Here is a 16,317-nt window from a genome sequence, read left to right on the forward strand (position 1 = left end):
CGAATTTTTACGCAGTACATTTTATTCTTTAGTATTCTATTTATTTATTATGAGGGACAATAAAGTCTCCTCATGATATACAATGGACGTGAATATAAATGTTTATAATAGAGCATGAAAATTTCGAGATTATATTTAAAGTAAGTTCTGATGGATGGAGTGCGATGATGATCACTTGTCGCATCGAATTTTCTTTTACGACTATCGCCGATTCGTGATCAACGATTAATTACAATTAGCGTTCTGGTGCAGAATATACGAGAATATAAGAAATAAGAAGGGATTATATGTATATGTACTTTAGACTTTGGTTTGCAGCTCCCAATACGTTCATCGCGTTATCACGTTGACTTCCCATTACATAGCAAAAACACAATATTGATGAATATTATCCTAAATAAACTACGATACACGAAATGACCTGCGATTCACTTATTTATGTGGAAATTTCTGGTGAAATCCGTTTTGTACAAATTTAACAATTTATATTTGCACTTTTTACGTGTATACTTTTTCACGATCTTGGCAGATTTCAAGCTCCTTCTTTGGCGTGCGTGCGATTAAGCAGATAGTCAAGATCGTGAGAGATACGATCTAGCATACCGCTGGTTGCATTGTCGCAGCCACCTGTCGTTACCACGATCTCCGGCGTCTTCTCCTCGCCGTCAGGCTGCTTGCGCTCACTCGTGTTGGCGATGTCCGGCATGGCGCTCACCACGTGTTCCCGGCTCTTCAGTTCCACGCTTGTACGCGATGACAGTTCGACGTCACTTTTCACAGCCAACGTGACGTCTGGCATCGCGCCTAATCGCGACTCCACATCGGCACTGCAGAGGACCTTGGCCGAGGACTCGGGGGACACGCTCGCCGTTGGCAGGAAGGTCTTACCGTCGCCACGATACTTGCCCGATACGTCGCCACGGAAGCTGTTGCGCTCATTAACACCGTAGGCCACTACATCATTGGCACAGCTACGTGCGGAGAACGCCGAGTCGACGAACACCTCCTGATACTTTCGCGGACTCGTATTGTAGTTCTCAAGATCGATATTATCTGAATGATCTATTCGGATCTCAGGCAGGAATCTAGTCGCGGGGACGGAGGACTTGGCGTAGGCAGATGAAGACTCAGACACAAATTCACGCATATCTATGCTACCCGCGGCGATGCCTCGTGCCTCTCTATACGGCTCGCCGGCAATTGAAGACGATGTCGGGGGAGTAGCTGAATCGTTTTCCACCTCAGCATCAGCTTTCGAGCACACTAATGAATAATATGAATAGTATTAGTATTTTGTAAATCAAGTTTTGGCGTTTTTTTTTTTACAATAATTTATCACAAAATTTGCTTTTGATGTCATAATGCACGTCAATAAGTTCACATCACGATACCTTTAATGGGTTCAGATGTGTATTCATCGTTCACATTGCGACGTTTCCATCTGATTCTTCGCAACATTGGTCCGATAATTGCATTCTCGCCATTAACGATGTATACGATTATTATACTGAAGCCCTGCGCATCAATAATTAGCGAATAATTTTAATATATTTATTATTATTATTTAACCAATATAAGTATTCTTTGTGAAGAAACTTACCAGAGCGAAAGATAAGGACGCAAATACGTAGTGAAAAATTACAGATGATGAATTTATGTAGAAAATAGAGGATGCCTCCATAGCAATGATGCCGCATATGACGATAGCCGCGCGGTGCAATATTCGTATTCTGCAACGGAAAAAAGATTGAATGACTTGTAAAAAAAGTCGTCAAATTTTACGAAATATTCTGATGCATCTATGTACCTTGTTTCTATAGCTTCTCTCTTCATCACATTCTCCTCCACTAATGTGTGAACTTTGTGGAGCACCCCCATATACAGTAGTATGAATACTAAAAACATCATCGTGGCGCAGCTGACAAATATGTTATAGACACCACTGCCATATATGAGCCACCAGGATTCGTGTCTCCATCCCGTACTCTTATGCGTTAATTCAGTTGCAAATACAGCTAAGATTGGAACACCTAAGAAACAGCGATTAAAAGTGATGCTTGACGATACGCGTCTCAAAAGCTCTGGGTTTAAAGGTCATACCAGTTATTACAGCGATCACTGTAGGCTGAAGATGTTGGCTCGGTCGAATTTGCGTGAGCTCGGCATATACTATTAGAGCCTCGGAAATAGGCGCAGACATGCCCACGAGGAGGAATGCCTCTAATCCTATCGCCACGAGCGAGTAAGATGACTGAAACAGGGAGAAATCAGTGAGGATATTAAATTGGATTAGATTATAATTTATAAGATTCTCAAATATGCAGTTATATTCAAAACGAAGTGTTTGTATTAAGTTCAAGATTCATATAACAATTTTATAATTTATATAAGATTTACTTCATGATAGAACATCATATTTTAAATAGACTTAAATTATAGAGTTAATGTTCTAAATTTTTTTTATAAACGAAGACATGATTACCTCTGGAAGATTAGTATGGACGGCGTAAATGAAGATAGCCATTGCACCTATTAGTGCGCCGCAACATTGGAGTTTTAGAAAATTCAGCCAGCTTTTGTGTTTTCTCCAAAAAGTACCTAGTATCAGAGCAGATAACAAGCACTGAACAAGGCAACTGCTGCATCCGAATATTATAATGAACGTGGTTTGTTCTGTTTTCGCCAGTACTACCTATAACGTTCAAGAAATTGATAAATAACGATAAAATGTAGTTCTTTGTTCATCATATGGAAAATTTTGTGTAGATTACATAATGAACTCCATCATACATAAGAATTCTAGGATATGCATTCTATAAGTGATAGAATAACACGAAATGTTAAAACGGTAGCTTTTCTTAAATGAAGCTATATTTACTTTTACTGCGTGAGTTGTCAAGAAAACAGCTATTGTCCCCGTAGTAGGGCACAAACAATGCGTTACTACATCGCCGGATACTGTGTTTGCTATGCAAGTATCGAGATCCCACGATCCAGTGTTATCTATTAGGCCGCATGACGTATTCCAAGAACTTGTCTGATTTTGTAAATGCCGGATTTGCAGATCAACCCATATCTTGTTATATTTATCGATACCAAAAGTGGGAACTGCGACGGCAATCGCTCGAGAATTAATGCGAAACTCTAGATCCGTGCCATCACTATGATGATAAAATTATTATATTTAAATTTGAATATTTTTTAATAAATTGAAAAAATTAATCTTAAAATTAAGAAAATTTAATTTAATTTTAATCTTCAATTAATTTAATTTTCTCTTTATATATATATAATATATATAATTTTTTTATTTATTAATTTTGGTTTTATTAACTTAAATAAATTTTCGAATTCATAAAAATAGGTAAGCTTATTCTTGCCTTTTGTTCGATTTTTTTCAAAATAAATCAACTTACTCGAGTTCCTTAATATATGCTGTTGGTATAAAGCGCGACATGTTTTTGTATACGATAACGATTCCAGTAAATGTGTTATTAGACTTTATATTACGCTGCTTCTTTTTCCATAATCGTATAGCTACTTTATCTTCGTACCAATCAGGATATCTGCCACAAATAAATAATTTATATAAAAATTTATATAAAAATGTGGAAGCTAGTTTGAACATAATTTTAAACGTATATAAATAAGTATATAAATAAGTAAAAGGATATATTATTTTGGAAGGAGATCTCTAAAAAGAGAAAATCTATTATGAATAATAGATATTAATAAAAATAATTACATATAATCGGCCGAAGGTATTTGAAGAGAATGCGTTATACTGTCTCCACTCTGAGATTGTAGTTGCTGAATATCTATAACCATAGATGATAGAGATAGATGTTTATGCATATCTTTCAGCTGTTTGGACCAGTGAATTAAATTGCGTTGCGTGAGTTGAAGTAACACTGATAGTTTCTAAAAACAGATGATTTGGAAGTTTGTAATTTTGTTATAAGTAGGGGAAAGGAGAGTTTTGGATATGAAACAGATTTAAGTAAATACTTTTTGTAAATTCTCTGGATGAACAACTGTTATTTTTTTTAACAAGACTGTATTACGAAATAACGAGGTACTCTGCAGCCAGGACAATTTTTAAAATAACAGCTTTATGTTTAAAATTAAGCAAAAAAAAACATTGTTATTTGAATCTTACTGAAAATTAAACTTTTTTCTTACATTATATTTACATTGTCTTTACCTCTTGACTCAAGATCGAATATTCATCGCTCAATATGCGATTTATTATGTGACTCAAAGCCTCCGCAGAGTTGTATGCATCCTGTGGATCGATATTGTGCTGATATCGTTCGATTTCAGACAACATACTTATTATACGATCGCCTTCGCCAGGATAAAGCGGTAATGCACGTTTGCGCAAGAGCTCCCAAAAGGCGAGGATCGTATCCGAACTCATGATTTTTTGATAACCCAATGTCAGACTTCGAAACTGCAAATTAGATCGATTTTGCAACTTATTACTTTGATAATAAATTTGGATCTTTAATCAAGTGTAGCAAATCAAACTAGTCAACTTTGATCGTGAATTAAAATGCGAACATTTTTACTAATTTCCTTTTATTTTATATCAAAACATATAAACTACTTTTAAATTTCTATCACGTATTCAATAATAAATGTTAAAACCTAATTAATAATCAAATATTACAAAATATTGCAACGGCCTTTTAATTCTTACGTACATTCTCTAATTTGTTTTATCACAATTTATGTATTTATTTTAAAGATGTATTTCATACATTTTATATTATTTTATTAAAAACATCAAGTTATTTTAATTGATTCTAAATAAGTTTCTTACGAGACAAATCAATTATAAAGTATAAAAAGAATAAAATACTCACATTGTTATATGGTAAAATCAACGGCTCATATAAGCAGGATGAGAAATCCGGTATTTGCCATTCGGGTGTAGTAGCGTCTTTCATCGAGCAGAGCCTGGACACTCGTCGACCTACGAAATATCGGGGGCATTCTAGCAGCGCCTCTGATCCTGGTGCAGTGTCTGGCCATTGCAAACCCCAGGACTGCTCTTTAAAGCATATCGGTATCAGAGTTCGATTCATGACTTCAACTCGCACGGACATAGACTTATGCGCTACATTGCAGGTGTAAATCGCCGATTTCTAAAATGCCAAACCTACTTTGTATTAAATAGATCTATCAAATATACCCACTAATATTCTTTAATATATTTTTTAATTTTATCTAAAAGTGTTTCAAATAAAATCTCCCTCTAAAAATAAAAATGGGCGCGTATAAAAAAATATATGTCCTTCATTTTGATCTAGACAACAATATATTAAAGGGTGAGCACAAAATCGAATGGGGACACTTTCATGATGTTCCTTGTAAGGTAATTTTAATTTTAATTTAAAAAAAGAGACTATGTTATTCTACATTGAACTCCAATATTTAATTGAATAAAGAAATCAATGTACATGGCGCTTGTACCTGAGTATTAGTGATCTTCAGAATGCTACCAGCTGGATACAGATCCTCCCAAACTGCTCGACCGGGTTCTAATTTGAGCAAGGCGCGATTTTTCGTCCAACCGAAGCCGATCCCGATGTTACGCATGTTGGGAGTCATACATGTTAGTTGTATATCGTTGCCCTGCGAAAAAACGTCTGGCAATATTAATACATGTCTTTTTGTTTTAAATTTTAATTATTTGTAATGAACGAATCTATTTGCGGTTTACTTTCTCTATAGAGGCGCTCATCGGCACCACCTTCACGTCCGGCTCATCCCTGACCTCGATGTAGATACTTTTGCATTGCTGCACACCCCAGTCAACTACCTGACACGTGTACTGACCGGCATCGAGCAGGTTCGCCTTCTCGATCGTCAATATTGATGTGTATAAATCCGATCCATCATTCGGCAAATGATTAATCCAAATTTCTCTAAAATAGCAAAGCGAATGAGTAACTTAAACAGCACACAATATTTAAAAAACACTTTATAAACACTTTATAAACATTTAATATTTTTACATTAAATAAATATTTTAAAAATATTTTTTTAATATTGTGTGTGCTGATTGATAAGCTGAGAAAACCTTACTTCCTTGTAAAGAATGAAATACATACAAATTATATATTTTAACATTGTTACTTTAATTAATTGTTGCTTTACGATATTGTAATGTAAACTCCGAAATGTCGACAGTTCGGTTACCTGATAGCTTTACTCGTGTTCACCAACATGCCATCTTTGTACCAAGTGAAACTTATGCTGTAACTTCCTTGAGCAGCGCACGACAAGACGATTTGTTCTCCCAAGTGAACCTCATCGTTCACTTGATTAATACGCAGACTCTAAAACGCGATAATTTTTAGAATTTTTTAAATTATGTAGCAATTAATCGCATTCTCAAAAATGTTAATTTTATTATCTAAATTTTAACTATTTTAATTCCAATTCAAATATCCTTTTTTTTTCAGAAAAATTAGAGAGGCAGAGAATGCCTTTAAATTTTAATTGTATTGTATGTATTATACGTATATATTTTATGTATACCATTTTGTTTTGCTTTTGCAATAATATTCAAATACGCGATGTTACATCATACATTTATGTAAATTGCAATAAATTACCTGTAACTTAAGCGCGGGTTTTTGCTGAAAGGTAAAGTGTGTAGATTCCAATGCAATTTCACTGAGACGTCGACGTTGTACGAGTCGATTGAGAGATTCGCGGATTTTATCTCCATCGTCGGAATTCCCGAAAAAATGAAAAGTAACTTCGGCCGTTGGTCTGTTAAAGGAAACAGTAAAACAGTGACTGAGCATACAAAAGATATTCTTCGCGCGCGCTTAGAGTATATTTTTTTAAATTACTTCTCAAAGTAAAATATATCTTAATTTATTAGGAAGAAAGAGGGAGAGAATAATTGATCCAAAATATTTATACTCATTTGAGATCGCAATCAGTTTTATATTTTACGTATAACTGTACGTTTTATCCTTGAATGTGTACCTACTCACGTCACGTTCAGGATTTTTAATTCCTCCATGGAAGTGATATTGGAATTCCTCAAGTATTTTGCAAGCTATGAGAAAAGTTTTAATGGATTAAGCACGTTATTACCGATTTCGTATAAATAGAGATAGAATAAGATGCGTAAAGGATAGGTACAGGAAATAAAAGAGAGCTTTGTATTTTTCTTATATCATATAATATTATCAAACGATTATATTATACATTTACATTGTTCTTCGACACACCTCAACTGTCGATGTTCGTAAAATATAACAAAGATTAATTCGTTTTCACGACAAATGTATACAATTGATAGATATGCATGTTACATACGCTAATTAATATTTCATATCCTACAATCATTGAGTAAGTGATTCCGAAAGAAACACCATTCGATCGACCATACAATAATCTTTGTTTTAACGATAACAGATCTATTCTCCTCACTTGCCTCCCTCCCCCCTTTTCACTCTCTGCATTTAAATAGAAATAAGTACTCGTATTTTGGAGGAAGAGGACAGAGAAGAATTCAAAGTACAGAAAGTGTTTCCAAACAGCTAAAATATAGCGAGAACGATTGAATATATCTCGCTTATACATATTTCGATATAAAATGTCGATTATCAGCAGCCTCGCTGGTGAGACACACAGGACACATTGCTTGCCGAGTTAAAACTCCCTTCTTCATCCTTTGCGTGAAGAATCTCCCCGACGCAGGGACCTCAGCAAAATACTTCGGCTTGTGAAAGACCGGCATGAAATCTGGTCCTTTAGTTTCAGCTCTCAAGGACGAGTCTTTGTACTTCACTTCGGCAGCTTTGGAAAATATGACTTGTCGCCGCTTATCAGGACGCACGACAGATCCGTGCTTCCTGGACACAAGTGCAGTCGTATCGTCTCCTGGGACACGCTCAACACTTCGATTCCAATCTCCCGGCAATAAGCCTCGAGTAGCGTCATCTGAAGGTGGCTGGCCGCGTCCATCTCAATGTCGAAGGGCACCAGACAAATGCTTCCCCGGCTGTTGCATCCTCTGGAGGCCAGCTCTCGAAGGGTCGGCAGCATGCCGCACGCGACGGTTTTAGACGTACTGTAGCGAGACGCCTCGCACCACGATGATTTCCCGCTGTAAGTCATCCTCGATCAATCATTTGCGCATCGGTTTATTACTTATTATGTAAGCCGGCGCGACAGTGTAGAGCAATACTTGGAATTGCCACAACGAGTTTCATGAATCTATGACGTTAATTTGTATACGCGCTTATACGTGGAAGACGTAAAGCATTCCAAGACATTCGTAACTTTTAAATTACTTCGGCAATCGCTAAGATAATTTTTATGAATTCTTTAAGTTTTAGATAACATCAGATAGTAACTTCTGCAAAGTCAAAAGATAAGAAATCTACTCCTTTTAAGAATCATATCTCCGATTAAATAATTTCTGCGAAATCAAAGATACGGAAATGTGCAAGTTAGGATTTATATTGCACAATGTGAAACCAACAGATTTCTCATCAGAACAAATAAAGATCGGAGATAAGTCAAAATTACCTCGTCGTGACTAAGCATTTCTTTATCACCGCTGAGAGAGAACCACGGCCGTCGTGCTACTCCTCATTCGAGTGTTGCGTGCAAGCCACGTGGAAATCTCATGCAATATCTTTTTTTGTATAATAATAACTACCTGTCGGTCATTGTGGTCTGTGCATGATAGGACTGCGGTTCCTGGCAACGAGTCATATCGGTCGGTATCTCTGATGCTTGCTCGTTTGGCGGTTTAATCCTCAATGCGCCTTTCTTGCACACTTCACTGAACGTAAGAATCTTCGTGGACTCAGTAAAGTTCGTCGAATGAATTTTCAGCGTTGTTTTTACAGCTGAGCTCTCGCCAACCACTGAATCACTCCTTGCGATTTCCTTCCCTTTTTCCGCTTTCACTAAAATTCCTTCTGACGCAAACTCGTGCAACACTCGCGTAACGTTCTCGTAGAAGAGCTCTCGTGATTCCTTTCCGTTCTGACTACGTATGACCTGGCAAGGGGTGGTGGCACGGCTTTTATAGAGACCGTCCTCCCGCTACCGGCGCTTACGCCTCTACCTCGTCACCGTCGTCCGGGCCGTCCCCTCTACGGTTTCACGGATATTCCGTCGCGCCGGTCGCTCGGGTATGTACATAACGGAGCTTTTTATCGATATACACACCCGCGATGAGATACCGGGAAATCCGAGGAAAAATGTCCGATAAAGAAACGTTAATCGAGTTAGATCCGCTGTATCGAAATTTCTCGGAGAGAGTAGAATAACATTGCTTTCGTATCCTAAAACATAAGCTCTCTGAGAACAGAAAAAAGGAATTAAGGGAATTAATAAAAAAAGAAAATAATAAAAACGAATAATAATATTAGACAAATTGATAAATTAATAATAAATTGTAAAATTTTTTTATATGAATATTACGGATAGGAAAAATATATATATATAACATACGCAGATATTAAGACGGAATATTAAAAATAAAAATTTGATTGAACAAAGAAAGAATAATTTTATTTGGCAAGAAATTCCGAGATAATTAACTATGGTAAATATCAGTAATGTCACACAATGTTGACATGGAATGTGCTGATTCGTAGAGTCATATGCATGATTCATTTTAAAGCTACTGGAATGTCATATTATTTACATACAGATCGATAAATAATTATGAATGTAGTTTAAGTTCTTTACACATGTTTGTGTATGTTTTAAGCGGTTCGTCGAAACATCGGTTGAACCTAAGGTCAAGGTAAAATTATCAGAAACATAAGCTTTCGTGTTTTCGTATTTTTCTACATAATTATTATGCTTCGATTATAAGTAAGAAATTATATAAATTTAGTAAACATAAAAACATAGATAGTTAAATCTAAATTTCCCGTTCTACTTAATATTTATTGCGGCTCGGAGTTCTCGAAACTTGCAACATTAATGCCGGTATAAAGAATAATCGAAATAAAACAGAACCCACTCACTGATTGTTATTTCTTTTCCTCATATTAAGAACTGAAAAGTTAATGCTTTTTTACTTCACAGTTTTAATTATTAATATTTGTAATGAAAAAAATCAGTGATTTCGGTTCAACAAGCCATAAATATGTATTAATGATGTATCATTTTATATGTATCAATGAAAAGTTCCAGTAGTTCAAGCAGATTTAAGTGATTATACTTATTGATTATACTTCGCGTTAAACTTTTAATAGGATGAAAATTTCAACGGAATCTACCGAGAACCAGTTGTGTTAGAAAACATAATTACTTAGTAGAAGAGCAAACAATTTCCATCGACGACGAGAAACAGCGTTCAGGTCGAGGTGACGCTTTACATCATTTATATTATCTAACGATCTCATCGTTACGTCCTTCTTCGATCTTTGACACGTGTGTTGTTCATGTGTAAATTGTCATGACACCGTGCCTAACGAAGTTCATCGAGAGAATTGAAAAGTTCACTGCAAGAGCAACCAAAGTCTGAAAATACAGGACACTTTTAATACACTTTCGAAATTTAATTGTTAAAATAATTGCGAATTACTTTGTGTATGCTTGAAAAAGAATTATAAGCGTGACTTGTGAAAACTCGTATGTTTTGCATCAGAAACGTATCTAATATCAATATCTTGTTTCATCATCCGCAAGCACACCTGACTAGAAACAGCCACGTTGACCGGACCGTTGCGATTATTTCGGTCAATAAACTTCATTTCGATAGACTTGGATAGACTCACCAAGCGTACTACTCTCAATCGATTATATGCATTATATTAATATAGTATATATACATGTATATTTTGTGAAGATGATGCAGGTCATGCTTTGTTCCGTCACATGTTTCATCATCCATTTAATTTTAACGATAACGAAGGATTAATAAAATCCATCGGGAAACTTTCTGATAAATATATCACATGGCGCTATTAACTTTGGTGACGCAAAATCCCACATTGTCGCCTAAAAAATTATATATAACATAATTCAGAATAAAATAAAACTTTCAAATAGTAAAGTTATAAAAGTATAAAATAATAATAGTAGTAGTGCGGTATATTAAAATTTCTAAAAAGATTATCACGTAAATAACTATTGTTATATACGAGAGTTATTTACGTGATTATCTTTTAAGTCTATTATAAAAGAACATATTACTAATGTAATAACTTTAAAAACGTTTATCATTAAGCACTTAAAAAATAAACACGAACAATAAAATTATAACAAGATGTTGATATAAGAAACAATGGAAGGTACATATGGTAATCAAACACTGAATGTAGTTCTATTATACAATAATAGTTCAGAGAAATGGTTATATGAATTCTTGCGCTTGCTTCTATTTTGGTCGTATAAAGACCGCAGAAACCGAAGGTTTACTCTCGTAATCATATTTATTGCATCGGTCACCCTCTTTGTGTTAACGAGTATAATTGAGCCTGCTAATATTGCCACGAGAGAGAAAGAAAGAGAATGCATAATGCGTATTGCATAACAAACGCGCTTATTTCGGTGATATAACAAGATTATATCGAAGATTACATCAGTTCAGAGAATGTTTCCGTAATTAATTTGGAAAAATAATATTTACGTTAAAAGAAATTATTCTTAAAAGTTAATAAATTATCTTATAGTGTATAGTTTTATTATGTAAATATGATACTTCATCATTCTAGAATTAATATTTACAATAGAATGCAAAATATTTTTAAATTCTAAATTGTTTCCCCCCTGATTTTTATATTTTTATTCTGAGAAGACTATTTTTTTAAAAAAGACATTAAAATGGAATCATTCAAGGATTTTAAAGACATTTTTCGATTGAAATTATATAATTGGCCACAAAGTATTAAAATCCTTTCTATAAAATATTGTAAATCATAACTAAAATGGATTGCTAAAAATCTATTTTTTATTACGAAATGAAATGTCGGTAAATTAAAAACTTCACGAGTGTTTTTTTTTCATATCTCTAAATGATAAATACGATATATTTTATAAGTGAAAGATCGAGGGGAAATCCCAAAATATCTTGGACATATATTGTCGTTTTTTAGTAGATATCTTTCTTCAAATAAGATATATAACTTGAACTATTTTTGTAATTATAGGAACATTCTGTTATCGTTTACAGCTTTTCCTCATTGCTCCCGTAAGTTATGAATGCTGTTTGCGTAAATGCAAATTTCTCTGGGGAATAACTGCAACGTCGACACAACGGGCATACTTATTGAAGCATAATAAGAAGATATTCATGTTTAACACGAAATATTTTGAAAATACTTTACTGCAGAAGTTTTTGAAATAAATAACAGACAAAATATTTTCTGTATTCAAGATCCTCGAGTTAGACACAATTTAACATAGTTTATAATCTTATCGCGGACGTGAAGTGAATCGTATCATTATTGCGATATATTTCTTGAAAGATAATCACTTATCGGTGTCGTTATTGAAAAACGGTAGTAATCAATGATTGTCTTTCTTTTTCCAATCTTCGATTTTATAAAACTGATTTGATTTCTAGATATATATATTTTTAAACTTCCTCGGAAGTTATACATGATACATTATGAATGATCGATAATTTTTTTTCAGGTTTTGAAAATTATCAGAAGATGCATGATGATTATCGGGAGAAATATGTGTTTGAAGACGCTTTTTTTCACACGAAAATTTTCAAAGAGCACAAAGGAAGTATGGGAGAGATACCTGCGTAATAGCCATAGAACTTCGCTTAAAAGATTTATCCAGAATCATCACGACGTGACAAATGTGATTTTAAAAAACACTGAAATGACTTGCAATCATCTGACTCCGGAACTAAAATTATTCCTACTAACAGAGAATTGTCCTTTATATCACGAGCCATTCAATGATAAATATACAAATGGAATATTTGATTCCTTGACCAGAAATGTATTGCAAGATCCATTTTGGTCTATTTATTGGCCTGGAGGTCAAGTACTTGCGAGATTCATTTTGGAAGAAAAGGAAAGAATTTTAGGCAGCATGACACAAAATGTGAAAAAAGATACAATAAGAATACTGGATTTGGGTGCGGGATGCGGTGCTGTGGCGATAGCTGTGAAATTAATGAATGAAACGTGTAAGATTGTTGCAAATGACATCAGTAAAGGTTGGTATATACGATTATTAAATTAAATGAAAATATATAGCAATATATAATGATTATATTCTTGAATAAAACTAAAAAATTGATATAAAAAATGCCTTCTTAATATATGCAAATATAAATTTATTGTAAATATAACTCTATAATTAAATTTATAAATCTCTCCTTAAATACAAAATATAATCTTGGCTTAAGATTGCAATTAATAAGATGGTTTCTAGATTTCTCATCAATTATACTTTCAAAATAATTATCGTCTTGTTATGTTTGTTCAAGGAATGTAATTTGTTTTTTGTCATCTAAAAAAATGTATAAAAATAAAATAAAGTCGCAAATTTGAGATTTTCTGTACGTACAACACGCTCGACACGCTACATACGCTCGACGTTCAATTATAATTGCAATACCCTTGACTGATAACAACTGATAACACAATCGAGATAGATACATGTGAAAAAAATGGCATATGTGAGAATGTTCTAATAAGATAAATCCATTAATTTGAAAAAATGTGAAATGATCGAGATATCTAAGAGTCATCGATGTCGCAATTCCTGTGATATAACATATTTTAATTTTTCGAAATTCTATAGAATAAACTATCTTAACAATTTTGTAACAAATAATAAAAAGAAAAATAAATTACCTCTGGAAAATATTATATAATAAATAGATGTTTAATTGATTAACAATCGTACAAAACTGCACCAAAAGATTGTAACAACTCGTAAATCTTTCAAGATAAATATCATGTTACATAACGTAACAGTGTTCACTTGATATTGCGTTTGCTTGTTGTTTCCTCGAAATGACGAAAAATGTGTCGAATTTTCGAAGGGAACTTTCCTTTCGAATAAAGTTCTTCGAACATCAGAATTCGAAGAAGGAGAGAAAGAGGATCCGTGTTGTTCATGAAATGGTCCGTCTCAATTACAACTCAGGCGAAGACCAAGAGCGCGTGCCAATGGCGTAATGTTAAGTGGATTACTTTACAAAAACCTTGTTAACTAATAGACTTTAAACAAAGTGCTTCTTTGTTCTACAGCAGAAAAAAAGCAAGAAAAAAAAGTACAATAGAATGTCGAATTTGAACTTCCTGTATGTTTATATCAAATTTTTTTTAGTATCTATAAAGTTTTTATGAAATTTTCTTCTTTTCTAAGAAGTCTTTGAGGAATTCTCTCGCAACGGAGTTTCCCGAGTACCTTGTAACGATTGTGTCTCGCGAGTTACACCATTGAGGTGAGGAATGTCAGCAGCTAAGAGGAAAACGCGTGATTAAAGATTCAAAAGGAAGACTCAAAACTTTGACGTCACTCGTATCTGTGTGAGTTTATCTGCCGATGAATAGATGTGTGTACACAGTAACACAGATAATTGGTTTGAATCCATACGCTGATAAGACCGGATTCCATGGGCATGATTTAAAAAAAAATTCATCCGAATGTATCTATCCGTTTCGTCGTTCGCGTGCCTGTCGTGCCTTTGCACGATCAAAATAATGCTGATAGTAGCTGATACTAATTGTCGCATTTTATATTGCGCACAGTACGTAGAATTAATGCCCTCGACAGCATTTCTATCAATGATTGATTCGCACTGGAGATCCTCCCTTATGACGTATGTTTCTTCGCTGATTGAACTTCCGTAGATTATCGCGAAAGTCTGCTGACACATCGTCATTTCTTGACGCAACGCCACAATTATTGCGCATTAGAAAAAACATCTGCAAATCTGGCGATATTCTGATATTAGTATTTATCAATGGCATTGTTTCCATTTATTATATTCTTTCAGAGAGTTCAGAATTAAAATCAAAATTGCTAATTAAATAATAATTTGAAAAACTTATATAACTGATATTACTTTAAAAAAGTCACGTTGCGCCTTGAGAATCAAGTAGGTGAAGAAATTAGAATGTGGAACACAAAGTGGATTTCCCCCAGATTTTTACGTAGGTATAAAGAGGAAGGAATTACCTTTCGTGCGTCAGAGAAAGGCTGCCAATTCACAATATTGCATCTGTATAGCATGTTAACCGATAAATTTTACTTTCCAATAGATCAACGAAAATTTGAATGTTATTCGCTCATAGGAAATAGAATCGAAATAAATTTTCTAAAATCTATATTATAGAAATAAATTTTCAATATAATTATTGAGGAAGAGTGCAATACTGAGATTATTAATATAATATTGCACCAAAAACCATATTAATCTAATTTTAATATCACGAATACGTATTTTGGAATCCAATCTGATAAAAGGAAAATATAAATCACAGAGATCGTTGCATTAATAACATTTTCTACTAAATTTTCATTTACTTTAGATACGAAAAAAAAACTTCTAGTGGAAACTGGAAACGTATATCACGAATAGGTTTTCCGATATCACGTTCATTTCTCTTGAATTTTAAAATTCGCAGAATGTGATTATTTCGTTGCTGGTATAGTATTTTATAATATTAATTTGGCATGCTCTTTGGCTCGAATCGATAGGTGTCAAGGACATCATACATATACTACACAAAGAGGCGCGTGGTCTCCGTTCCAATGTCTATGAACAAATAAATTGACGCGAGCGACAAAAACTCAATGACATAATATGACGGATATTGGTATCAATGTCCAGGAATTTTACTTTCTCTTGATTGTCTATTCAGAGTACCGTTCAACCGCAATGATAAAGATAGTTCAATGATCTTATCTTTTTTTAAAATTATACAGGGTGTTTCCAAATTAAATGGCAAAACTTCGGGAGCGTGTAGAGGAGTAAAAAACTAAGAAAAAAAGTCCTATAGACATATGCTCGTTTTTGCTCCGTTTCAGAGAAATCGAAAAAAAATGTTTACATTTCTTGCCATATCTAGCACCGACATATTTGATTACATTTTCCACTTTCTGTTATGAATTTGTCAGTCGCTCTTTGAAAGCCTTTAACAGTAGATGAATTTTGTCTTTTGCAATATGCCGCGTACGTATTCTAATAGTGAATATGCTGATATGGTTTTTGTATACGGTTTCTGCAACGGTAATGCTTTAAAGGCGGTGCGAGAATATGCACGACGATTTCCAAACAGAAGAGTGCCAAACCGAAGAGTGTTTATGTTGACATTTAATAGATTGCGAGAGACTGGA

The 16,317-nt window shown here is 34.2% G+C and overlaps 4 protein-coding genes across 5 annotated transcripts in view; 1 reads left to right on the top strand and 3 right to left on the bottom strand.

The window, feature by feature from the left end:
- Positions 1 to 8: 8 nt before the first annotated feature.
- Positions 9 to 7,097, bottom strand: LOC108731679 (uncharacterized). Of its 2 annotated transcripts, XM_018462118.1 has the most exons (16): positions 7,017 to 7,097; positions 6,627 to 6,786; positions 6,208 to 6,347; positions 5,729 to 5,933; positions 5,479 to 5,640; positions 4,869 to 5,150; positions 4,205 to 4,453; positions 3,746 to 3,921; positions 3,417 to 3,566; positions 2,879 to 3,161; positions 2,483 to 2,692; positions 2,101 to 2,251; positions 1,808 to 2,030; positions 1,601 to 1,730; positions 1,392 to 1,515; positions 9 to 1,263 (listed from the first exon to the last, which is right to left on the bottom strand). In XM_018462118.1, the coding sequence occupies exons 1-16, from the start codon at positions 7,043 to 7,045 to the stop codon at positions 533 to 535; spliced, it is 3,405 nt and encodes a 1,134-aa protein (XP_018317620.1). In that variant the 5' UTR covers positions 7,046 to 7,097; the 3' UTR covers positions 9 to 532. The 2 variants fall into 2 exon arrangements, with proteins under 2 accessions (XP_018317620.1, XP_018317619.1); XM_018462117.1 differs by lacking the exon at positions 7,017 to 7,097 and having other exon boundaries at positions 6,627 to 6,859.
- A 103-nt stretch (positions 7,098 to 7,200) lies between these two features.
- On the bottom strand, positions 7,201 to 9,327 carry LOC108731684 (uncharacterized). Its single transcript, XM_018462123.1, has 2 exons — positions 8,696 to 9,327; positions 7,201 to 8,137 (listed from the first exon to the last, which is right to left on the bottom strand). Exons 1-2 carry the CDS (start codon positions 8,749 to 8,751, stop codon positions 7,816 to 7,818), a joined length of 378 nt encoding a protein of 125 aa, XP_018317625.1. The 5' UTR covers positions 8,752 to 9,327; the 3' UTR covers positions 7,201 to 7,815.
- Positions 9,328 to 10,333: 1,006 nt separating this feature from the next.
- The window catches only part of LOC108731682 (fibropellin-3), a 14,194-nt gene continuing 8,210 nt past the window's right edge, over positions 10,334 to 16,317 (bottom strand). The window contains exon 7 of the mRNA XM_018462121.1: positions 10,334 to 10,521. Coding sequence (XP_018317623.1) covers positions 10,441 to 10,521 — 81 coding nt within the window. The 3' untranslated portion in view covers positions 10,334 to 10,440. The remainder of the gene's footprint in view (positions 10,522 to 16,317) is intronic.
- LOC108731683 (electron transfer flavoprotein beta subunit lysine methyltransferase) overlaps positions 12,646 to 16,317 on the top strand; it is a 6,077-nt gene continuing 2,405 nt past the window's right edge. The window contains exon 1 of the mRNA XM_018462122.1: positions 12,646 to 13,180. Within this exon, the coding sequence (XP_018317624.1) occupies positions 12,664 to 13,180 (517 nt within the window). The 5' untranslated portion in view covers positions 12,646 to 12,663. The remainder of the gene's footprint in view (positions 13,181 to 16,317) is intronic.

Source organism: Mycetomoellerius zeteki, unplaced genomic scaffold (assembly GCF_001594055.1).
Source record: "Mycetomoellerius zeteki isolate Tzet28-1 unplaced genomic scaffold, Tzet1.0 scaffold135, whole genome shotgun sequence".
Classification (NCBI taxonomy): domain Eukaryota; kingdom Metazoa; phylum Arthropoda; class Insecta; order Hymenoptera; family Formicidae; genus Mycetomoellerius; species Mycetomoellerius zeteki.

Bases quoted from the DNA above. Each gene is read 5' to 3' on its own strand.
- LOC108731679 (XM_018462117.1), bottom strand. From the start codon at position 6,821: ATGCTCAGTCACTGTTTTACTGTTTCCTTTAACAGACCAACGGCCGAA. The intron at 2,693-2,878 runs GTAAATATAGCT...TGAACGTTATAG, and splicing joins TGACAACTCACGCAGTAAAA to GTAGTACTGGCGAAAACAGA. The intron at 2,031-2,100 runs GTATGACCTTTA...GCTGTTTCTTAG, and splicing joins AGTGATCGCTGTAATAACTG to GTGTTCCAATCTTAGCTGTA.
- LOC108731684 (XM_018462123.1), bottom strand. From the start codon at position 8,751: ATGACTCGTTGCCAGGAACCGCAGTCCTATCATGCACAGACCACAATG. The intron at 8,138-8,695 runs GTAGTTATTATT...GATGACTTACAG, and splicing joins CAGACCACAATGACCGACAG to CGGGAAATCATCGTGGTGCG.